This window comes from Crinia signifera, chromosome 8 (genome assembly GCF_055691185.1).
Source record: "Crinia signifera chromosome 8, ASM5569118v1, whole genome shotgun sequence".
NCBI classification, from domain to species: Eukaryota; Metazoa; Chordata; class Amphibia; order Anura; family Myobatrachidae; genus Crinia; species Crinia signifera.
The window spans coordinates 107776161-107801070 of record NC_139224.1 but is presented as its reverse complement, the minus strand read 5'-3'; the positions used below and the strand labels follow the sequence as shown (position 1 = coordinate 107801070).

The 24910-nt window shown below is 45.7% G+C and overlaps 1 protein-coding gene across 1 annotated transcript in view; it reads left to right on the top strand.

Moving 5' to 3' along the window:
* The window catches only part of LOC146027267 (ferric reductase 1-like), a 58700-nt gene extending 44395 nt beyond the window's left edge, over positions 1-14305 (top strand). The window contains exons 6-8 of the mRNA XM_083158207.1: positions 2112-2210; positions 12142-12286; positions 14274-14305. Of these exons, the coding sequence (XP_083014333.1) occupies positions 2112-2210; positions 12142-12286; positions 14274-14305 (276 nt within the window). The remainder of the gene's footprint in view (positions 1-2111; positions 2211-12141; positions 12287-14273) is intronic.
* Positions 14306-24910: the final 10605 nt, after the last annotated feature.

The window sequence follows — 24910 nt, the reverse complement described above, 5'->3', positions numbered from 1 at the left end:
TCCAGGCTGGGTGGATATGGATCTTAGTAGCATCCTGGGTGAGAGGGTCTGATCCTATTTTTTTATTTGAAAAGGGCAGGTTTGTGAGATGTGCTGAATGTGTGGTTTGAAGGAGAGGGAGAAGTCAAGGATTACTCCAAGACAGCGTACTTGTGAGCTAGAGGAGATAGTAGTGCCATTAAGAGATAATGAAGTTGGGGGAGGGGAGGTACTTAGGGAGCTTGGGGAGATGACTAGCTTTGCATTAGACATGATTTTGGGAAATTTACTAAGATGTGAATTCTACTTCACATGTGATGTTGCTATGGGCAACCAATCAGATCCCGCCTACTATCTTCTAGAGTGTGCTAAATGAATAAGAAGTAGATTCTGATTGGTTGCCCGTAGCAACTTCACATATGAAGTAAAATGCACATCTTAGTAAATTTCCCCAGTTGAGTTTAAGAAAGTGCTGGGACATCCAAGAAAATCTAGCAGAGAGACAGTTGGAGATACAAGTGAGGAGAGTGGGGGAGAGGTTAGGGGTGGAAAAGTGGATTAGAGTATTATCATCATAGAAATTTCAAAAGTCAAAAGAGCTAATGAAGAACAGAACCTTGGTGGACACATACTCTTGGTGGAAGTGGGGGAAGGTGGAGTCATGAGAGGAACAGAGCCAGCCCTAGGCATAGGAAAAGTAGGCAAATGCCTAGGGCCATGGAAGCCTGCCTAGGGCTGGCTCTGCTTTGACAGTGGCTACTGGCAGAGCTTAGGGGAAGCCCTCTACCCTTCCTGTGCTGGAAACATTGCTGTTTGCATACCCTTGTTGATCGGACTTCTGTTAGAAAATTAGTCACAGAGGACTTCTGATTTTACTGTTTCTTTTTCTTTTCACCTGCTGATCTATTTCCAATGTTATGTATACCTATTGAATGGCTCTGTACTATAACCCCTGATGAAGTCATGTTTGACTAAACTCATTGGGTTTCATCTCCTTGATTGATAAACACATGGTTGTTTATGCAAAGAAATGTTGACGTATCATTGTACATTTGAATTGTCTTATGCTGAATTTTATGAATACATTTTAAAATGTTGTGACTTATGTATTGACCAGTAATTGAAATTGACCTGATACTAGCGCCCTCAGGGACCTTTCTCTGTCTCTATCACTGGACCTTGTCTAACAGGATATCCTCCCATGAGGAGCTGCTTTGATGATGAGTCACTAGTGTGGTTTGGGGTCTATATATATATATATATATATATATATATATATATATGTCTACCCTTCTGAAATGGACGGGAGGCTCTTAAAAATTGGTTACGTATCTCGCTTGCTTCCCAGAGCCCCCGCAACTGCCTTCCCTGTGACCTCACATACCAAAATTTGCATGTCCACAGAGAGGGGGCAGGGCGTAACTTAATCCCCACCCCCTATTTCAGCCCCGTGAATCACTGCGTTTGTGCGGCAGGGGGGCAGAGCTTAACTTATATAAATAAATAGATAAAGAAAGAAAGCGGCAAGTCAACAGTCATTAGGGCTCCATGCTTCCGGCAATATTTTTTTATTCCCCCAGGTCATGAAATACCAACTTGGGCCAATTTCGACTGATTTCATCTGATTCCAACAAATCAGGCCATCAAATCGTCCCAAATCGGTTCAGTTTGATGTCCCCTCCGGTCCGATGCGCAATCCCATGCGCATCGGACCTGAGTCGGCCGTCCGACCACCCAACTTTGGACTTCCCTCCCTGCGGCAGGCCGGGCGGAAAGCAGGGTCGCATGTGATCCATCACAACAAATTGTGATGGAGCGCATGCATCCCTACAGCCGGGGAAGGTCCCGAGCGACTTGTGTGGTATCGTCTGGTCGCACACTGCTGTGAGACATCGCAGCAGTTTATGGCCACCTTAAGCACAATCACTCACCATAACATTTCTGTTATCATCACTTCATACGTTGACACTATAAGTATTTGAATCATGTCAACATTCTGGTGTTCAACATTTTGACTGTCAACATTGATGACTACATAACATATATTACCATTTGTCATGTTCGTATAACTAACACATTTGTGCTATACAATTATGTGAACGTATAATATCTAATCCTATTGTATCTTCCAGAGATATTATGATGTTTATATTTGTACCAATACTTCAGGAAATATTATGGTACAACGAGCATATACCACTGGAGAAGTCCCATCTATTGTAGCCAACACTGTGAGTAATAGAGTCTGTCAGCGCTACTTCTGTGCAAAACAGTATGTTAAATACCATTCAGAATTTCTTCTCATTCGCATAGCTTCCAGAATTAGGGGTTAGCCAAATGATCTGTTTAATATATCGTATTTAGCCATTTCTAATCTATTTGAAATAGTTGTACCATTCATTCTCTTATAGTTTTTATCTCCAGTATTAGTTAGTCCATAGTGTAACAGCAACTGGAAGAGGTGGGTAAAAATATCCAATCGTGCCCGAAGCCGCTAGGGGACTTGGTGCCCTTTTTTAATGTCCATGTCGACTCAGGATACAAAATGTGAAAAACCCCAAGTCGACCTTTTGACTGTTGACCTACCCCATGTCAACTAGGAAGGCCAATCCCGGGCCATATTTTTTCAATCCCAGGATTTGGGATTCAAAAACTGTAAATCCCGGGATTCCAGGAATCCCAGGATTGGCCTTTTAAGCAATCCTTTTGCGGCTTACCAGGTGCTGGGTGGGCGTATGCGGTGGACAGAGTGGGTGAGTGGTAGACAGGTGGAAGGAAAAGGGGACCTGTGGCTAGAGACCGTGCAGTCGAGGACCGACAGACGTGGTGATGGGGGCGGCCGCAGCGTGACCTCCAACATCACGCTGCACAGCCGCACTGCATGTCTTCTGGGCAGTGCCTGAGCCAAGTGCTGCTCGAGCTCAGTGCTGCCCGACAGTAAGGGATTGAAATACGCATGCATTAATATCCCGGACAAAAATGCCCTAAATCCCGGGATCCTGACTATCCTGGACCCGGGATTGGCATCCCTAATGTCGACCTAATGCTTGGGTCGACCTAACAACATGTCGACCTAAGCTCATGTCAACTTTCCCAGGTGTCGACCGTGACCCATGTCGACCTTCAGTGGTTGACTTAATGCATGTCGACCTTACTGCTGTCAACCCTATGACCCATACCCAGGTAGTGTGTGGCTGCACTGGATTGGATATGTGGCTGCACACTAGATAGAGCGGCTCAAATGTAAAGGGGACGTTTTTCAAAGTACAGGTAGCTTCATATAGGGCCTAATTCAAACTCAATCGCAAATTAGAGTAGTCACAAATCAAGCAATTATTGATTGACTGACAGAAAGCTGGTGTTTGGGGATGAAAACTTGCTGTTTTCTGGGTAGGACTGAAAAAACGCATGTGTTCCCAGGCGATTTTGAGGAGGGTCTGTGACGTCAGCACTGACTACTTCCACTGTGTCACAGTCGCAAATCAGAGCTACTTAAAAACTGCAAAAACTTTCAGATAGTTCTCCAATTGTGTATGGATTTGTGAATCGATGGAGGTTAGTGATGTATTTAATATTAATTTACAAATTTACATGGGGCAGGTTTACTTTTTGTCTGGGTGGTGACTTTCTCCTCGCAGTCCACTGCGATTACTCACATTACAGAACCATGCTGAATGAGTCCCATGGTTAAAAATCTCAGTTTTTATTCAACAGCTAATAGCCCAATAAATTGGGTGTTCATCTGGAATACAACAGGTTATGGGTTTGAATCCTGGGTAATGCATTATTTATTATTGATTTATTTTGTTTTAAGGGTATTGTAATTGAATATCAAAGTGCTCTAATGTTAGATGTGGCCCATAGTACTATACATCAATTGTGACCCTGTACTATAACTAATACATAATTATTCGACATACAATTTAAACTATATTATTGCCCCCCTTTGAGGAATAAAATGTGTGTATTATGCCCCTATCTGTTTATATAATTTCCCCTCAAATTGTCCACGTGGTCACCTTCACTCTTCCCCTTTGCCAGGGCCTTTGCTCAATCTTAAAGACACAGGGTGATATGGGCAACCAATCACATCCTGTCTACTATCTTCTGTAGGATGGTCAATAAATAAGAAGTAGATTCTGATTGGTTGCCCATAGCAACATGACCTGTGAAGTGTATTTCACATCTTAGTAAATTTTACCCACATTGTCATGGATACCTTAAAGTACTGAAATAAATATAGGAGAGCTAGTAGTTAGAACAGGAATAATGGGCACTCAGGGACTCCAACAGCAGGTGAAACAAGACTAAGCTTTTATTTCATCATTGGTCTATCCGGTCAACGTTTCGGGGGCCGGACCCCCGTCGTCAGGACAAGTAAACAAGTGGTATTTCACATCTTAGTAAATTTCACCCACATTGTCATGGATACCTTAAAGTACAGAAATAAATATACGAGAGCTATTAGCTAAAATAGTAGTAGTAATATACCCCATAGCTCCTAAATTAAACAGTTTAACCCAACAGCTTCATGTAAACCTTTTGGGAATACTGCATTGAGTCTCATAATCCACCTTGCTTCACATTGGAGCAGGCGGAGACCCCGATTACCTCCCCTGATATTCTCAGGTACAAAATCAGTCATTCTGTATTTCAAGGAGGTAAGGCTGTAGGAAAACTGCGTGCAGGGGCAAATAATTTGGTAAATCACATGACAGTGTATGTCTTATCTCCAATGGGTGACCACTCTGAGGATGATAAAACACTGACCCAGGGATCTGGAATTTACTGGTGACACAAGTACACCTTACACAACCTAGATGTTTCACTTGGGTGTTAGACTTTGGTTGGATGTTACTTTTAACAAGTATGTCACACAAATTGTGAACACGTTTAAAGCAAGGCTTTAAACATGTGTTTTTAAACTGCAACTTAAGATCTCATTGGACAATGGTCCACAGTTTTTTTGGACACTTTATTAATACTAGGACTTGCCATATTGAATAATAGAAAGGAATTTCTCAACAACAGACAAAGAATTGCGCAAATTTCAAAAAATTGACAGCGGCTAGCCAGAGGTGTGGCCCCTATATGCCGACTTTCCCTAGTCGGTAAATGTACAATGTTCAAGAGTCAATATCCAAGGATATCATCAGGGGTTACTCCTCAACAGACAGCGCTAAGAAATCTACCATACATCCCTTAGGGATCATGGGCGTCTCCTCTTCTCCGTAAATGACATGCAAATCGTAAGGGATCCCCAGGTACCAAGGAAGTTTTTTTCTTTCACCAATATACTGGGTCCAGTGTTTTCCTCCCACGAATGATACAAATACCCAAAATGAAGAGGAGAGATATATAGTGTGATACCACCTTTTTATTTTGTACAACAAATTAAAAGTAGACAGATACGTCCCCCGAATCAAGTAGTGGAGTGGATTTTACCATTAAAGTTGGAGAACCAGGTAATGGCTCTCATCAAAGCATGACAGTGGACCAAGAAGGTGACACAGCCCGGGCAGGTTCCACACACATCCCGATGAGAGTTCCACTAACACACACTTGTTCAGTCCCAACACAGCACCTCCATATAGCACAGTCAATCTGTATCCGGATACAGATTGACTTTGCTATATGAGGGCACACAGGAGGAACACAGCCATTCTCCTTGAAAAAGGACACATAGGTGTCCGAAACGCGTTTCCTCTTCATTTTGGGTATTTGTATCATTCGTGGGAGGAAAACACTGGACCCAGTATATTGGTGAATGAAAAAAACTTCCTTGGTACCTGGGGATCCCTTACGATTTGCATGTCATTTACGGAGAAGAGGAGACGCCCATGATCCCTAAGGGATGTATGGTAGATTTCTTAGCGCTGTCTGTTGAGGAGTAACCCCTGATAATATCCTTGGATATTGCCATATTGAATGTAGTAATCCATGGAATTATTGAGGAGCCAGATTTTACTTTACAGATTTGGGTGTTAATAACTCTAATGCCCAAACCCTCTGTTTAGATGGTTGCTTGGTCCAGATCAGAATCAATCCGTCTGACCCTTAGCAATTTGGAATAAAGCAGATTGCAGATGGAGGCTTTAGGGTGGCAGCTAGTATAGTGAAGCAAATTGTTTCTATCAGAGGGCTTTCAATACATGCTGGTAAAAAAATAACCGTTACAAACTGAGATTAACACGTCAAAAAAATGGTCTTCGGTAGTACTAACAGTAAAGGTATTTTAGAGAGATGTGCAAAATATCCACTAAAACTGTAAACTTCACTCACATTTGTTATAGTTCAAATAAAAAAAAAAATGTGTAAAAAAATAATAATTACCATATATTTCCTATATAAGGTAAACATTACGGGTGACATTCTATGCTATGCTAAAATCTGCATGTTTTTTATCGCACCAAATCGCACTTTTGAAAATCGCAAGATTGGCCCATTTTTCGCATATTTAATGAGATGCGAAAAACGGGCCAAATAGTGCGAATAGGTGCGATTTGGTGCGTATTCTTTAGTCCTGAAAATGTGCGATTTTCAGGTCTGAAAATCGCACGTTTGCAGGAAATCGCAATAAAAAAAAATAAAAACCAGCGTGGGGTCCCCCGCCAGAGCATAACCAGCCCTGGGCTCATTGAGCCGGTGCTGGTGACATAAAATCAGGGTCCCCGACAAATAGGGGTCCCCTTGATTTAATGAAACCAGCACCAGGCTCAAGGTCCGGCGCTGGTTCCCAAAATACGGGGGGACAAAATGACTAGGGGTCCCCCGTATTTTAAGAACCAGCACCAGACACAACCAGCCAGCAGGGTAATGCCACAGCCAGGGGATACTCCTGGACCGGGCCTTGGTCCTGGTTCCGGGGCTGGTCCGGGGTCCTGGGCTCCAGGGCTGATGTCTCCAGGGTCCAGGAGACGAAGTAGTCCAAAAGGGGTTCCTAAGGAAGGAAATCCTACTCACCTGGTCCCCGGCGACGACCTCGGCATCCTCTCCGGCAGACGCGCTGCTCCCGGCTGGTACCCGCTCACGGACTGGAGAGGCGCTTAGATGTTTCATCTTCCGCGCCTTTCCTCCAAATGATTCTATTGGCCGCCTAGCGGCCAATCAGGAGCCGAGAAAGAAACCAGCCCCGGAACCAGGACCAAGGCCCCGGATCCGGACTCTTCTGTCCAGGAGCCCCGGACCCAGGATCCAGGGACCGACCTACGGGCTCAAGGTAGGTAAGTATCAGTGTGTGTGTTATGTATGTATTAAACTTTTATTTTTCAGGGTGTCAGTGTGTTTTATTTAACTATTTTTTGTACTGTAGAACTACAAGTGCCAGCGGGCCCTTTAATGCCCCGCATGCTGGGACTTGTGGTTCTCCAAGTCCCAGCATGCGGGGTAGGCTTGCTGGGACTCATAGTTCTACAGTAGAAAACAATAGTTTTTAATCTTTTTTTTACACTTTGCATCAGCCCGATGCCCACCGCCCAGGGGCATCGGGGACAGCCCCGGACTTTCAGCATGGGCTGGTAAGTCCTGGAGGGGGGGACCCCTTCATTGGGGGGTCCCCACTTCCCCAGGACCCCTGCCCATGCTGACCAGCCAGGGGGATAATGCTTTGGCCGCGGGACCTTATATAATAAGTGTCCCCCGGCTGTGGCATTACCCTGCTGGCTGGTTGGATCTGGTGCTGGTTCTTAAAATACGGGGGACCCCTAGTCATTTTGTCCCCCCGTATTTCGGGAACCAGCGCCGGACCCCTATTTGTCGGGGACCCTGATTTTATGTCACCAGCACCGGCTCAATGAGCCCGGCGCTGGTTATGCTCTGGCGGGGGACCCCGCGCTGTTTTTTTTTTATTTTAACTGTTTAAACTTTTTTTTACACCAGAACCCTGCACAGATCGCAATGATCTGTGCAGGGTTCTGGCTAATTCGCCCATCAGAACCTGGTCTGATTTTGGGGCGAATTATAGACAGTTTATACAAATCGCATACCATTAAATATGCGATTTGTATACTTTTAAATGTGAAAACATCTGGATGCGATGTGCTGCGAAAAGCAGCCATTGCATTTCCAGTGTGTCCAACTTGTTGGCCAAAATCGCACTTTTTTCACATTTTCGCAGCTCATTAAATATGCGGAAATGGAAAAACATGCGATTTCGGCCGTTTTTGCGAAAAAAATCACACAAAAAAAAAAAACCGCAAATCATAGAATGTCACCCTACATGTTATTATGTTAAATACAAAATGTTTGCTTGCCAATTTTCACACCTCTTTTTGAAAATTCACTTGGCACTCAAAGGGTTAAATTACAGTGTAAAGTATGAGCGTAAAATCTCTACATCTAGTAATAACTACATCTAGTAATGGGTCAAATTTTCTAATAAAGTTTATACCTTTATATAGGTATGTAGCTATTGGTATGCTTATTTAGGGCTACATTATATGGACCATAAAATAGGACCTTCAAACAGAAAAGCCAGGTTACTACTGTGCGAGGGACATGGTACAATGGACATGTGCAATGCGATGCACGCTCCCGTGCACATGCCATCGCACAGCACATAAAGTATGTGCTGCCCGTACATTTTTAACTAGATTCCATCGCATCTAGTCCAAAACACATGGGGGGGAGATTCTCTAAACTAAAAGTGAAAACCCCGTTATCAGGGTTTTTACCGCATTTTGGGATGCTCAAATCATCCCCCGCCGGGTTACTGCGACGGGGGGGCATCACCAGAAAAATCTGGCAATGCCCCAAAGAAGCCTATGGGCTTCTACCCCAACCCACCGCCGTCCCGCACCGATCCCCCCTCACCTGTGTTCACTCAGCACAGAGCTGTGCTGACCTGACCTGTGACATCCTCCTCCCTGTACTATGATCCTCTTCCAGGTGCAGGGAGGAGGAGAGCCCGGCGCAGCAGCAGTGCCGGGTAAGGGAGGGAGGGGGGAGCCGCCGGGACCCGATGGGACCCGCTGACTCACCGCAAAGGCCAGCTCTTAATGCAAGAGCTGTCCATTGCCATAATTCTCGCATATGTTAGAACATATGCGATAATTATGTATGCGATGGGCGACGAAGGGGGGCAGAGCTGGGGTGCGGATGTTAGAACATCCCGCCCATGGTCCTTTTGCATACGTTTTGAACTAGATGCAATGCAATCTAGTTTAAACCGCAAAGTTTACAGCTCCATGTATGGGCAGCATTATTCTAATAGTATAAGGGAACCGTATTTGTAATATTTAATGTTTCTATGTGAGTGACTATAGAAACATTACATGGCACACTATGCTGCAGCACAGCTTTCAGTCATGCTAGAGAAAACATCTAAAAAAGTAGAGCAAAATCCCTACACCTTGTCATTCTTCCAAGCTGTTGGCATAACCCTTAACCCCTTCCCGACATTTGACGTACATGTACGTCATGGTCGGGAAGTACTTCCCGACATTTGACGTACATGTACGTCATGACTTCTAACTGTCACTGCGTCTAGAGACGCAGTGACAGTTAGGTGATGTCTGCTGTCCCTGACAGCAGACATCCCCCCTCGCCGCCCAGGGGGGGCAGGGGTGCCCCCCCCGGTCGGCGATCGCTGTGATTGGCTGTTCAAATCTGAACAGCCATTCACAGCGTTTCCTGTGTTACCGGCGGCTAAGCCGCTCGGTAACACAGGGATCGGTGGTGATCAGTGCTGTCAGGTACAGCACCGATCACCACCGATGTGCAGCCCACCCCTCGCACCCGCCGGGCACTCACCCGGCAGCAGCAGCGGCTCCAACGGCTCCCCCGGAGCGTCTGGAGCGCACGCAGCGCTGCCCTCCTCCCCCCTCCCCCCCGCAGCAGCAGCAGCAGCATCAAGCTGCTGAAAAAGGTGTACAATAAAATATATGCACTGAAAATATATGTATATATATATATATATATATATATATATATATATATATATACATACACACACACATATATATATATATATATATATATATGTGTGTGTGTATATATATGTATATATATAAATATATATATATATATATACATATATACACACATATATATATATATATATATATATATATATATATGTGTGTGTGTGTGTGTGTGTGTGTGTATATACCCCACCGATCGCCAGCCCCCCCCCCCCCTCCCACCCGGCAGCCCCCCTCCCTCCCACCCACCCGGCTGCCGCAGCGCCAGCACCCCTCCCACCCCCCCGCCAGCCGCAGCGCCAGCCACCCTCCCAAAGCTGGTGACTAAAATGGGGTCACTTGTGGGGGGGTTCCACTGTATTGGTGCTTCGGGGGTCTTGCTAATGCGACATAGCACCCACCATTCATTCCGCCACCAAAAATCACTCCTTCCCTTCTGAGTCCTGCCATGCACCCAACTGGTATTTTTTGGTCACACGTGAGGCATTGCCGTACTCGGGAGAAATTGGGGCACAGATTTTGGGGTGCTTTGTCTCCTTCATTCCTTGTGAAAATAAAAAATTTTGAGCCAGAACTGCATTTTTGTGTAAAAAATTACATTTTTTTACACAAAAATGCAGATCTGGCTCAAAATTTTTCATTTTCACAAGGAATGAAGGAGACAAAGCACCCCAAAATCTGTGCCCCAATTTCTCCCGAGTACGGCAATGCCTCATGTGTGACCAAAAAATACCAGTTGGGTGCATGGCAGGACTCAGAAGGGAAGGAGTGATTTTTGGATTTTGCAGCACAGATTCTAGTTGAATGACCCCCGAAACACCCATACAGTGGAACCCCCCCACAAGTGACCCCATTTTGCAAACTACACCCTTCAGGGAATTCATCAAGGGGTATAGTGTACATTTCAAACCCCCCGGGGTTTCACCAATTTTGATACAACTGAGCTGTGAAAATGAAAAATTAATTTTTTTTATTTTCACTGCCCAGTTGTACCACAATTGGTGAAACCCCTGGGGGTTTGAAATGTACACTATACCCCTAGATGAATTCCCTGAAGGGTGTAGTTTGCAAAATGGGGTCACTTGTGGGGGGGTTCCTAACTTTTAGCATCTTATGGTGCCTAGAAACCTACATGGTGCCTAAAAAAAAATCTCATAAAAAGGAGGCTCCAAAATCAAGTAGGTGCTCCTTCTATTATGAAGCCTGTGGTTTGGTCAACGTGCACACTAGGGCCACATATAGGATATTTTTGAAAACAAAAGAATTGGGGGAATCAATTTTTAGTCACATTTCTCTAGTAAAATCTACTGTATTCGTTAGAAAAATGTATTAAAATTGAAACTCTGCAAAAAAAAAGAAATTTTGAAATTTCACCTACACTGTTTTAATTCCTGTGAAACACCTAAAGGGTTAACAAACTTCCAAAATGCTGTTTTGAATACTGTGAGGGGTGCAGTTTTTGAAATGGCATCATTTATGGGGGTGTCTCACATACAAGTCCCTCAAAGTCACATCAGAACTGAACTGGTCCCTAAAAAAATCAGTGTTTGAAATTTTCTTGAAAATTTGAGAATTTGCTATTCATATTTTACGCCTCCTAGTGTCCAAAAAAATGAAAAGGAAGTTGAAATAATGATGGCAACATAAAGTAGACATATGGTCTATGTTAGTTATTAACTATTTTGAGTGGTATGATTATTTGTCTCACAAGCAGAAAATTTAACATTTTGCAAATCGCTAAATTTTCCATTTTTTCACGACATTTTGGTATTTTTCACAAAAAAACACAGACTGTATCGACCCAAATTTACCACTAATTTGAAGTACAATGTGTCACGAAAAAACAATCTCAAAATCACTGGGATAAGTAAAAGCAAAAAAAAGTTATCCCCACTTAAGTGAGACATGTCAGATTTGAAAAAAATGGCTCTGTCAGGAACGCAAAAACTAGCTCTGTCAGGAAGGGGTTAATAGTATTCCCATGTCTTTCGCTACTTTCCTTTGTGTGTCCCATGCTCATCTATCCATTCTTGTGTTATATACTCAGTTCCACTTTCCCCTTCATGGTGATTTGCAGAGAGTTGTGCAGCCTGTGTTGGCAATGAAGACATTCTAGATCTGAATTATTGTAGCAGTCCAGACCTAGAAATCCTCCTATATGTATTAAGTATATATTAATATTATCTGTGGAACTGCCCTCCAACAAACTTACAGTCTTTGTTATTTTTTTTTTTTTTTGTAGAGCACTGTGATCTCTTTAGTAACATCCTATGTAAATGGGGTGTTGCAATGTTCATTTATTGTACAGAACAATAGCATTTTACCTACCCAACAACAATCCAGTGCTGCTTCCATATTTATTTCCAGTGGCCCAGCTATGCCAAATGGTGAGTGATGACATAGAGGTGAGAAGTTATGGTGGTCCCACAATTTGAGATTTTGGTTGGTGAGCTTGGTTTGAATAAATGCTTTGACCACTATACTATGTTCAGTACCATTCAAGGGATCACCATAATTATTCAAAATGTGTTTCTTCACCTACCCTCTTCCTACCTCATTTGCTTAATTAAAAAATGTGTTAAATGATTGTTCATCAAAGTATTGTGATTTGACATCTGATTTGTCATCAATTTTGGTCTGTCATTTAGCCATGTTCGTTTGTACCAACAATATATTATTGCTCACTTAAATTGTGATTTACAACAACTAGCCAGATTCTAATGTAGCTGTCATTTTTGTGGCCTAGTGCAGGTTAGAAAATGACAGCACCCATCTGACTGGATCCAACAGGGCACCAACAGTTCTGCTGCGTCCTGGTAAAATGAAAGGGTGTGGCCATCAGGGGGTTGGAGGGGGTCATGTCCAATGGAGCAGGCATGACCAGACTTCTTTTTTAACAAAAATGTGCGGACATGCCATTCAGGGGGCGCCAGCGTCTAATATGACAGGTGAGGAAGAGAAAGGATAGGCTGCAGCTGCCTTTCTCCCCAGATCAGCACACAGCACTGAGCAGCATGTGCCGTGCTGGGTTAGATCTCTTTCTCTATCTCCCTGCCTGAATCTCTGCCCCTCCAACAGACCCAGGTCTGGGTAAAGGGTAGCCCCCTCCCTCTCAGTGCCTCTGCTGGTACCAGTTGTGCTGGATTCTTAGTTGTAACACCTGCTGCTCACCTGTAGATCCAGTGGCAGTGATGTTAAAGTAATTTGGTACTGTTGCATAAGTACAGTAATACTGCCAATAAAGTCCAGTGATACTGCTGCATAAATCCAGTCCAGTGATACTGCTACATAAGTCCAGTGGCACTGATGTTAAAGTAATTGATAGATGCATAAGTCCAGTTATACTGCCACTAAAGTCCAGTGATACTACTGCATAAGTCCAGTCCAGTGATACTGCTGCAAAAGTCCAGTCCAGTGGTACTGCTGGTAAGGGCCATTGGTACTGCTGCATGAGTCCTGTCCAGTGATACTGTGGCATAAGTCCAGTCCAATGGCACTGATGTTAAAGTCCATTGGTACTGCTGCATAAGTCGAGTCCAGACCCTATATGTTATACCTATTCACTCTGCATGCTCTCTGCCCCCTAGCAGGGTGTGTTGCGGCTTGGAGCTCAATAATGGGTTGTTAGGGGTCGAGGGGGCAGGTGTACAGCATACACCCTGGACTATATTGTTGACAATATCATTCAGAAATCCCTTTCTGAATGATATTGTGACCAATATTGTCTAATGGTATGGGCCTTTACTCCCAGTGGCGTAACTATAGCCACGCAGCCCCCATGGTGATGGGGAGGTGCTGAGAAGGTGTGGGCACCGGGTGGGCTGCAGGGCTATAGTTAGCCGCTGCCTTCTGCCCTTGCTGACGGCGATTCTGTCTTGCGGGTCCCGGCTCTCCCGGTTCCCGCCGCTTATAAAAAAAGTGACTTTCGGAAAATGGCTGCCCCCATAAGAAAGACAGTTTTTGGCGGCCTCCTCTAGCAACCTTAAAAGCAGTCTGCAGTATGGGGGAAGTCATTTTCCGAATGTCACTTTTTTATAAGCAGCAGGAGCCAGGAGAGCCAGGACCCGCAAGACAGATGCAGCAGGAGGAACCAGCCGCACGGGGTGGGATTAACCCAATGGGGGGGGTTGTTAACACTACTGGGGGGTTTGTTAACCCTATGGAAGGGGTTGTTAACCCTACTGGGGGGGCGATGGCAAATTTTTAGCAGGGGGGCGCATAATTATTAGTTACGCCACTGTTTACTCCCCTGCTTTCCATACCTGCATCTCTTCTCACTTGGTAACATGTGGACAACTCCTCTGCTTCCCCACATCTCAGCTGTAATGTGTACTAAGAATTGTGATGCTAATTGTTATTTGTGCTCTGTTTTAGTTTTTCAGTCACTGATATGTTTAGTTCTGTGAACCCTGTATTGTTGTAATGTGGGCTATATGTACGGCGTGACGTATCACTTGTGGCACCTTATTAATAAAATGTAATAATATAATATTCATAAAAGAGATTTAAAATGATGCACATTCCATGGAATAGATTTTGAAACCCATCACAAATAAAATTAGAGACCGATATTTATAGTTTAATTAAGTCCCTCGGGTGTGAGGCTATTTAATTATATATTCAGTAATTCTCCATAATGCACAACTTCCTAAAACGATTCCCACATTGGATCCTCACGGGGCCTTATTCTAGTTCACTCTTTCTGACAAAATCCGGTACTTATGTAGTATCTGGGCGCCCGATTTAGAAATCGGGTCGGATCGGGCACATCGCATCGCATGCGACCATCGGATGCGATGGACCCAATTTTTCCATAGGATTCAATGTTAAAATGGTCCATTTTAACATGGAATTCAATGGAAAAAGGGGTCCTTTTCATACCCCTACTATCCAAGTGGGCATGGAGTTGGATATAAACCTGTGGCGAGCGTAGCGAGCCACCGAGCCCGAAGCGTGGCGAGCGGACACAGAATACCGTTCGCTCGCCACGATTCGGGCTCAGTGGCTCGCTACGCTCGCCACAGGTTTATATCCTACTCCATGCCCACTTGGATAGTAGGGGTATGAAAAGGACCCCTTTTTCCCATTGAATTCCATGTTAAAATGGACTCAGTCCATTTTAACATTGATTCCTATGGAAAAATCGGGTCATCGCATCGCATGCGATATGGTCGTATGCGATGCAATGCGATATCGCATCACATCGCATCTGATTGTATGCCTTAACTTAAGGCATACAATCAAAAAAACGGGCGCCCAGATACTACATAAGTACCCAAAATCCTTCTTAGATGGACAAAATCATGTGCACTGCAGGTGGGGCAGATGTAACTTGTGCAGAGAGAATTAGATTTGGGTGGGGTTTTACTTCAAAGTAAGCTCAATATTGCAGTGTAAAAATAAAGCAGCCAGTATTTACCCTGCACAGAAACAAAATAACTCACCCAAATCTAACTCTCTCTGCACATTTTACATCTGCCCCCCTGCAGTGCACACGGTTTTGTTCATCTAAGAATGATTTTGTCAGAAAGAGTGAACTAGAATAAGGCCCATGGTGTGGATGCAGACATCAAATAAGTGACCATCTGCAGCCGCTTGGAGGGCAGGGAGAGGGTGGCGGTGGCGCTGGGCTCTTTTTCTCAAAATGGAGGCATGTCTCCTTTGCTTTGTATAAAGACATCGCTCCTGTGCTACAACATCTGTCCATGAATCAGGTCTTTAATTCAGACAGTTAGATTTTTGCTTTCATTTTCTAGACTCCATGGCAGAGCACTTTTCATGAATGTCACCGATCTACTGAATGCATAAGAACAATTGTAAAACCAATCTATTGTACACAGGACTAATCCAACAATACACAAAGATCGCTAGGTCCAGCAATGTTCTTCAACTTTTGGATGTTCGATCAAGCAGTGTATCAGTTGTATGGAATGGAACAAGTCCTGTAATACGTGCTCATGGTGAGTATGTGTAATGATTCATTTAGCTTTTAATACTATCTACCATAGGCGTGCGCAGCCCGTTTTATTAGGGGGTGCACCATTGGAGGGGGCGTGTCCATCACTATCGACTGGGCGTGTTCATCATCTCCTATTATTACTCATAATGAAACACACTAGACATAATGTCACGCACAATAATGCCCATCACACATGCCACACACCGTAATGCCCATTACAAATTATGTTAGGGCTTAAAAAAATATTATTAAAACAGGGACAATAGGGACTGTGCATGTCGAAGGCGCGCGCCAAAAATTAACACATACTTACATGCATATTACACATCACACAGCCATTACATAGTATACCACATTCCATAATGCCCATTACACGTTGTACATGTAATTCCCATTACATGTTACGCCTCACACCATGATGCCCATTACACGTTACGCCTCAGACTGTGATGGCCATTACAGATTATGTCATGGGGGGGGGATGTGAAATGTTCTTTGCCAGGAGTCACATGCTCCCTGGGAAGGGGGTGGTTAAATGCTCGTTGACAAGGGGAGTTCCATGCTCATTGCTGGGGGTGCGCATTGCACACCAGCGCTCCCGTGAATCCGCACTTCCGGGTAGCGCTGTGCACTCTTCTTATAAGATGCCCACCGGAGCCGCAGCCTCCTTCCCTTTTGAGCCGCTGGCCGGATGCTGCACGCCGCACACTGAAGCTACTTTACCTGTCAGCGGCAGGCAGCATCTGGTCAGCCGCTCAAAAGGGAAGGAGGCTGTGGCGGGCACGGGACACTTGTACCCCAAGTGCCCAGGGGCAAATGCCCACCCACACACATAGTATACACACACACACACACACACATACAAACAAAAAAAAAAAAAACGGTTTAACCTCAATATCCCTGGAATCAAATAATCCATATGGATCCGCCTGGTATCAGATCGAAGGCCCAGCAATTTGGGTTAGACTGAAATCAACCTCGAGCTTCAGTGATGCCGAAGGGGGAACTGGCAGCCATTGAACTGGGTGGGGGTCGGAATTAGCGGGTCCCATGTTATTCTATAGGGAAAACGTTCCAGCTTTGCCTGGCAGTATCTCCGGTTCCCAGGGGGCTAGAGACACGGGGCTGGGCTCGTTGGAAAGCCCCATCCCTCAGCTATGATTAGGAGGTGCCTGTGCACCCCCGGCACCCCCCTTGCGCACGCCTATGCTATCTACAAGTATAAAGGACTGAACTCTAAAGTTCTTAGTATTTTTTAGAGCTGTGCAGATCTGGATTTACCCCAGGGTTGCCATCGCTCCCGGAATGGCCGGGAGTCTAACAAAAATCGCGCCCCCCTCCCGGGTCCCCGGAGAGGGGGGCAACCCTCCCGGACTCCCACTGAGCCCCCAGATTGCGGCATCTTTCCCCGACCTCTGCATTTAAATGCCGCAATCCGTGGGTCTCAGAGGAGGGGAAGGAGCTAAAATGCCACAATTGCATCCTTTTAGCCCCACCACCTCCGTGTTTTGACTCCAAAATATGTGACAGCTGCATAGCCAGTAAGATCCCGTTTTGAGGTCCGGGTAAATCCGGATCTGCACATCTCTAGCTTTTTCTATATTTTTAAGGTATTAATGATAATTTAAATGACTAATAACTGGCTAATAACTAAAGTTGCAATTTATCTTCCATCTATGAGTTTCTGAATGTTATACAAAGTGCTACATTGCAGCGGACATGGCTTTTTTCCCTGACCAGTTTCATAGTTCTTCATACACAATCTCAGTCACACACAGATATATCAAATTGATCAGCACAGTACCCTGGTGCATCCTAGTCACATTGCATAGTGTTTTCCTCAAAAAATCTGCCCAACGATAGAGTTGTATAGAACATTTCGGCTCACTCATGACGGGTATCATGAACTGCATAGAGTATTGAGTCTAAATGTAGGAGGACATGTTTGCATTACTTGGATTTCACATGCATAGTGAAACACCAGTGGATTGGTATCACCCAGGGAACGCTGTTTGCAAGTGCACCCGAAAAAGAATAGCCTCATAGGGGAAGGGCCATGGCCACTTTCAGAGCATGTCCAGTACATCCAGAGAGACTTCCCATACAGTTCTCCACTCACTGCCATCTCCTTCTCAGTGACCAGGAGTCAAGTGCTGCATGATAATGTTGCAATGCAGCACTCCATTCATGGTCACTGGAAAGAGACAGCATCTGGTGCTACACCGTAAAATGTGACCCTTTCAAATTCACCCTCTGTTCCCCAGGTTGTCTGATGCTGATTGCGTGGATGACTTGTTCTACTATCGGGACTTTTATGGCTGGTTTCTTGAGGAATACGGCTGAAAAACAACTATTTGGGAAACCTGCATGGTTCCAGGTGAGGAGAGGTGAGATGGTGACATAAGTGTATGTGTGAGTGTGTGTGGTGAACACTGGTAAAAGGGGGGGCAACACAACATACCCCGCACCAATGGTTAATACTTACCTCTGCAGAGAGCCACATCAGCACTTTAGAAATCGCTCAGAAAATTTCACAGTGGACATTTTTCTTGTGATTCTTGCTTGCACACATAGAAGAATCAAGAATTATGGTAATGGGTGGTCCCAAATCCAAACTTATAAGTAGGGCGGAAAGGGGGTGTGGCCTCATGGGACGGAAGCCAACTCCGTAATACCCATTACACATAAATCAACATGTCGTAATGTCACTTACACATAAGGCCACACACCATAATGCCCATTACATACTATATAACCCATTACATATTTGACACATAAGTACCGCTTACCTATGTGCTCATTGCTAGGGGGTTCTTGCTCTGTGACAAGGGGGCTTCATGCTCAATCCCATGGGGGAATAAATGTTTGTTGCCAAGAGGGAGTGAAATTGCTCGTTGTCAAGGGGGGAGGGTTAGTTTGTTGCCAAGGTGGGGAGGGTTAGTTTGTTGCCAAGGGGGGGAGGGAATTGCTCGTTGCCAAGGTGGGGAGGGTTAGCTCATTGGCAAGGGGGGGAGGGTTAGCTTGATGCCAAGGGGGGAGGGAATTGCTAATTGCCAAGAGGGGAGGGAATTGCTCATTGCCAAGGGGGGTATCATACTACTGCACCTAATTTAAAGAAATGACAGCCGGGTAGAGAGAGCTGTGCGCTGCCCGGCTGTTTAGTCTAAGGAATTGCTTGTTGCCTAGGGGGGGATGTTACACACCTCTGGACTCACCTAATTGAAATAAATGACAGCCAGGCAGAGAGAGCAATGTGCGCTGCCCTGCTGTAGTCTCTGCAGGCGCATCAATATTCAGGAGCGGCTTTCAATACCACCAATGCCGCTCCTGATTGGCTGCCGGCGATCCAAAAATGAAAACTGAAAAATATCAATGCTGCTGCTTAGACTACAGCCGGGCAGCGCACATCGCACTCAGCCCGACTGTCATTTCTTTCAATTAGATGCGACCAGCAGCGTGAGACATCCCCCTTGGCAACGAGCAATTCCTTAGACTAAACAGCCAGGCAGCACACAGCTCTCTCGCCCGGCTGTCATTTCTTTAAATTTTAAGCGGCTGGTAGTCTAATGGGTGGTCCGGTGCACCCCTGGACCACCCCTTAGATTCGGATTCAGTATTGAATCCCGGCGGTCGGGATCCCGGCGTTCAGAATCCCGACGCCGGAATCCCGACAGCCGAAATGCCGACAAGGGGGGGGCGTGGATCGCCCCCCCCCCCCCCCCTTGCGGGCTCGCTGCGCTCGCCACGCAGCGGGCCCGGTACCTCGCTACGCTCGGCACACTAATTTATTCTCCCTCCAGGGGTGTCGTGGACACCCACGGAGGGAGAAAGTATCGGCATTTCGGCGGTCGGGATTCCGGCGTCGGGATTCTGAACGCCGGGATCCCGACTGCCGGGATTGTAACTGCATCCCTTAGATTCGCCTATGCTTGCACAGTACAAATTTGTCTTTGGGAACACTATAGATTATTCTCCAAAAACACAGCAGGTATCATAAGTGAGAGATTTGGGAAGAAATCTCCAGTTTTTTTAAAGCGGCAATCATTTACACTGCAAAATCAAACTGGTTTTGCAGTGTAAATGATTGCCGCTTTAAAAAAACTGGAGATTTCTTCCCAAATCTCTCACTTTCTGAATCTCTCATCCTATTAAATCTCACCCCATGTTTCCAGAAACCTGTGCATGTTTAGAGTCTACGGAACTGCAGAGAGGATGAAACATCACTGGATGGTGAATCTGACGCTCTGTTATAGGGCGGTATTCAATGTGAATACCCGCGAGGTGCAGCGAATCCTGTTTAGGATTCGCTGCACATTCGCCACGTTTCGGAGCCTCCCCGGCTCCGGTATTCAACGAGTCAGGGGCTCGCTGCCCCTGACCGGCGAATATGAGCTCCTGCGGCGAACGCCGCAGGGAGCCTGAGGACGGTGGCAGGCAGAGAGATGGAAGTCTCTCTGCCTGCCCCAGAACGTTTGTGGGGGGGAGGTGGGCTCCCCGGGTGCCAGGCAGCACAGGCTGGCCCCCGGGGGTGCCAGCAGGGGACCAGGCATATTCACTACACCCGATCATGAATATGTAATGATCGGGTGAAGTGAATATATGAACATCTAATGAGCGGCTCGGCTCCGGCACCCCCTGCTGGCTGGTCAGTGTAAAAAAAAATGGTACTCTTTACCTAGCACAGCGCCCACGATGTCCATCGCGGTCATCGGGTGTAAAAAATCGCGGGCATCGCGGGCATCGCATGCACTACAGTAACGGGTGCGACGCGACCGACGCGATGCCCGCGATTTCCCATAGGGATCAATGTTAAATTTTTCAATGGACGCAATGTTTCAGTTCATTGCCTCAATGCCCGCGATTTTGCCATAGGAAAGAATGTTAAATGGGCCACAGAGCCCAAATAGGCACCCTTAGCAATGAAATGTCCCCCACAATTGTTAACGACACCCCACGATCCACGCGAACCCGAAGCGTGGCGAGCGGCGGCGGTACGCGTCCTCTGACCTTTTCATACCCCCACTATCCACGTCGGCGTGGAGTTGAGAATAGAATAGTGTGGCGAGCGCAGCGAGCCACCGAGCCCGAAGCGTGGCGAGCGCAGCGAGCCCCGCTTAGGGTTCGCGTGGATCGTGGGGTGTCGTCAACAATTGTGGGGGACATTTCACTGCTAAGGGTGCCTATTTGGGCTCTGTGGCCCATTTAACATTGTTTCCTATGGCAAAATCGCGGCCATTGAGGCATTGAACTGAAAAATCGCGTCCATTGAAAAATTTAACATTGATCCCTATGGGAAATCGCGGGCATCGCGTCGGTCGCGTCGCACCCGTTACTTTAGTGCATGCGATGGCCACGATGCCCGCGATGGGCGCCGTCCTAGGTAAAGAGTACCAAAAAAATATATATATATATATTTTTTTTTTTTTTATTAAATATATATTCATGTGCTTACAGCACATGAATAAAAATAGCATGCCCCTCCTCAGAATAAAATTCCTGATTTTTTGACACCAAGTGTAAAAAACAAAACACTTTATTTTAAAAGTTCACATAAAAAGATAGCGATTGCTACTCGGTGAATCATGGCGAAAAAACCTTCAAATGTATTCGCCATCTGGTCATTGAATAGGGTGATTCACCGTTTTAGTCAAAAATTCGCCAAACAGCACAAATTCGCCATAAAAACATGGCGACTCAGGCTCTTTGAATACCGCCCATAGTCCTCTGCTCATGTATTCTACTCTACTTACAGTACTCAATATATCTTGCTGCTTTATAAGCTGTATTAGATATCAGTGTATAACTTCCCCCTGCCGTCTTGAAACCAAATACCTTCATTGGGGTATAATTTGTTCCAATGTTCTGGTTTTTGTAGACTGCTTTTATCTGTTTCTTGATCTGCTGTACACTTGTTGGTCTGTGTTGAACACTGATATAGCCCTATCTATCCATCTCCCCCTTTCAATACATTTCATTAAGAGTGATTTTGGGCTGTAGGCTGTTCTGCAATTTTTTTAAATTTTTTGGAGTGTGTGTTTGTATATATGTGCATATATACATTGAATACTGTGTATATATGTGCACAGTGTGTCTGTTTGTGTGTGTTGTACCGTTTTTGAGTGTGTGTTGTAGTGAATGTGGGTGTGTGTTATACTGTGAGTGGTGTGTTATGTGTGTGTTGTGTGTATCTGTCCAATGTGTAAGTGCATGAGGTGCGCTACGTATATACAGTATATATATATATATATATATATATATATATATATATATATATATATACAGGGCTATTTTACAGCAGGCTCCAGCAGGAACTGAGGCCCTTATTCTAGTTCACTGTTTCTGACAAAATATTTCTTAGACGGACAAAACCATGTGCACTGCAGGTGAGGCAGGTGTTACTTGTGCAGAGATAATTAGATTTGGGTGGGGTTTTACACCTGTCTCACCTGCAGTGCACATGGTTTTGTCCATCTAAGAAATATTTTGTCAGAAAGAGTGAACTAGAATAAGGGCCTCTGTTCCTGCTGGAGCCTGCTGAAAAATAGCCATGTGTGTATGTACAAATACAGGGACTCAACACTCTCCATAATGAACTAACTCACCTTAGTATACAATTAATCAAATCATGTGTGTATGTATATATATGTGTGTGTGTGTGTGTGTGTGTGTGTGTGTATCTGTGCAAAGTTTAAGTGTGTCTGTTCTGTGTGTTTGTGTGTGTTGTACTGTTTTCGGATGGGGTGTGTGTTGTCCTGTAGTGTGTTATGTATGTGTGTTGTGTGTATCTGTCCAATGTGTAAGTGTGTGAGGTGCGCTACATATATATGTGTGCATACCCTCCAACAGTACCGATTTTGCCGGTACAGTACGGAAGCTAGAGAGAGGAAGTGCCAGGGGAGGGGGACTCACGTGTGTGTGTCCCGGCGTAGAGGTGAAGAAGCGACACGGTGGCCGAGAGGGCGGATAGCGAGACCCCGCACAGAGAGAAGTCGGGCGGGACGCTGCACCACGGAAGAGAGGTCCGGGGGACAGCGTGTGTGGCAGAGCTGAGCGGCACTGAAGCGGGGAGAGCCAGCCGGGAGCCGACGACTGCAGCAAGTGAGTGACGTCACAGCCAGGGGACAGTGTGCGGCGCAGACAGAGAAGGGGAGAGCCGGTAAGCGTGAGAGAGGGACAGCAGCGGGAGCAACAGGGAGCTGCACACGGGTAGCCAGACACCCGCGCCCTTTTCCCCCACCATCGGGGACCAGTACAAGGCCACCCAGTAGCGCGATCTGCGCAGTATCCCACAACCCCAGACGCCCGCAGCAGCAAGGGGGACTCATCGCAGAAGAGAGGGAGGATAGCAGACCCTGGCTGTATTTAGAGTTGCCCCACAGATGGCCAGCGTGACCCTCTGTGCAACACCCCCCATCTCCAGGTGCCGGCAGCAGAAGGGTGAACTGCGGGGCCCAACACTCACTGCACCCCAGAGAGAGAGTACTCCACAGCAGCCGATGCGCAGTGTAGCGGAGTGTGGCAACGCTTGGCGCCCACACTAGCAATTCCCCTCGGGGTACACTGTGACCGGTGGAAGCCTGCTCGCATCCAGCAGGAGCTGGCATCTTGTCTCAGGTACTTGACCCCTGTCTCCCTGGTAATCACTTAAAGGCCGCAGATACTGTCTCAATAAGTAGTCCCATGGGAGCCCTTTCTCATGTGCTATTGACAGGACCCAGCACTTTGTCATTTCACTTTGATAGGCAAGAGGAAAAGGACTGCTGGAGCAACATTGCCACCCAGTGGCATAAGGATAAAGGTACAGAGACCCATAGACAGAATTAAGTCCTATGCATAGGCTCTCATTGAGGACTGACCGGTCTTAGTTAATGAAAGTACCCGGGTACATAGGTGTAAGTGGTGCGGGACTAATATCGCTTGATACGGGGTTGTGATAAGTAGAGTTTGAGAAGCTTAACTATTTTGTGTTGGTGATTATTGTGAATAATTACTATTACTGTCATAGAGTGAATGCCTTGTTTGTAATGCATATATTGTCCGTATGTTGACCTTGTTATCTCTTGTTATACGGTGCTTACCCCGTTAAAGTTTCTAAAGCAAAAGCTGGTATCCCTCGTTGCTGGCCTAGAATAAAGCATCGATAGAGAAAGTGTGTCCTCTGGTTTGTGTAGCCATCCTATAGTAAGAGAAGACTCCCGACCGTGGACAAGGGAAGACGAGTGGGACCGGCTGCAGGAGTGCCAAGTAATGAGGTAACCTCTTCGGTGCCTACATATACAGTAAAGCCTCCACCATAATGTTAGAATGTGTTTGTATTCATACTCAATGACAGCAATAAAATCAGGTCTGGTGTAATAAAATTTCCCAAAAACGGCTTGGAGGTGCACACCACTGGGTCCAGAGGTACCTTTCTGACAGATTTGGTGGCTCTGAGTGCCACGGTGTCTTCACAATGTGACAGACACGCATGCCACACACTCTTCAACTTATTGTATAGATGTCTAAAAAATGACATGGCCAATAGGCTCTCGCTGCATCATAACCATGCCCCCTGGCTTATGTTTAAATAATCAGCACAAGGCTTGAGCAGCAAGTTAGGCAGGAGATATGGAGCTGGCAAGTGCTTTAGAAGACATACGTCCTGAGTGGGTGGCAGACCAATGCAAAAGAGCTTAGCTGGCTGCCACCACCAGGGTGAAGATACCTGGATGAAAATTATGTCCTGGTAGAGGGCAGCAGCTATGCAAAAGTGCTGAAAGGCTGCTGCTCCCCTAGGTGAAGAATGCTGTTTAATAATTACATTTTTTTTTTTAAATCATGTCTTGTGTTTTAATATTTTCATTACAGGGGGCTTACAGGTTCTCCAACTGCCACCATGCTGGGAATAAACTGATGGAACCTGTAGTCCTCCTGTAATAAACAATATTATTTCAGCTATCAACCCCGCACCCACCGCCCAGGGGTGTGGAGGTAGCCTCGGGCTTCAGTCCAGGCCTGGGGTGCACTGGAGAGAGGGGACCAGGCAGGAGATATGGAGCTGGCAAGTGCTTTA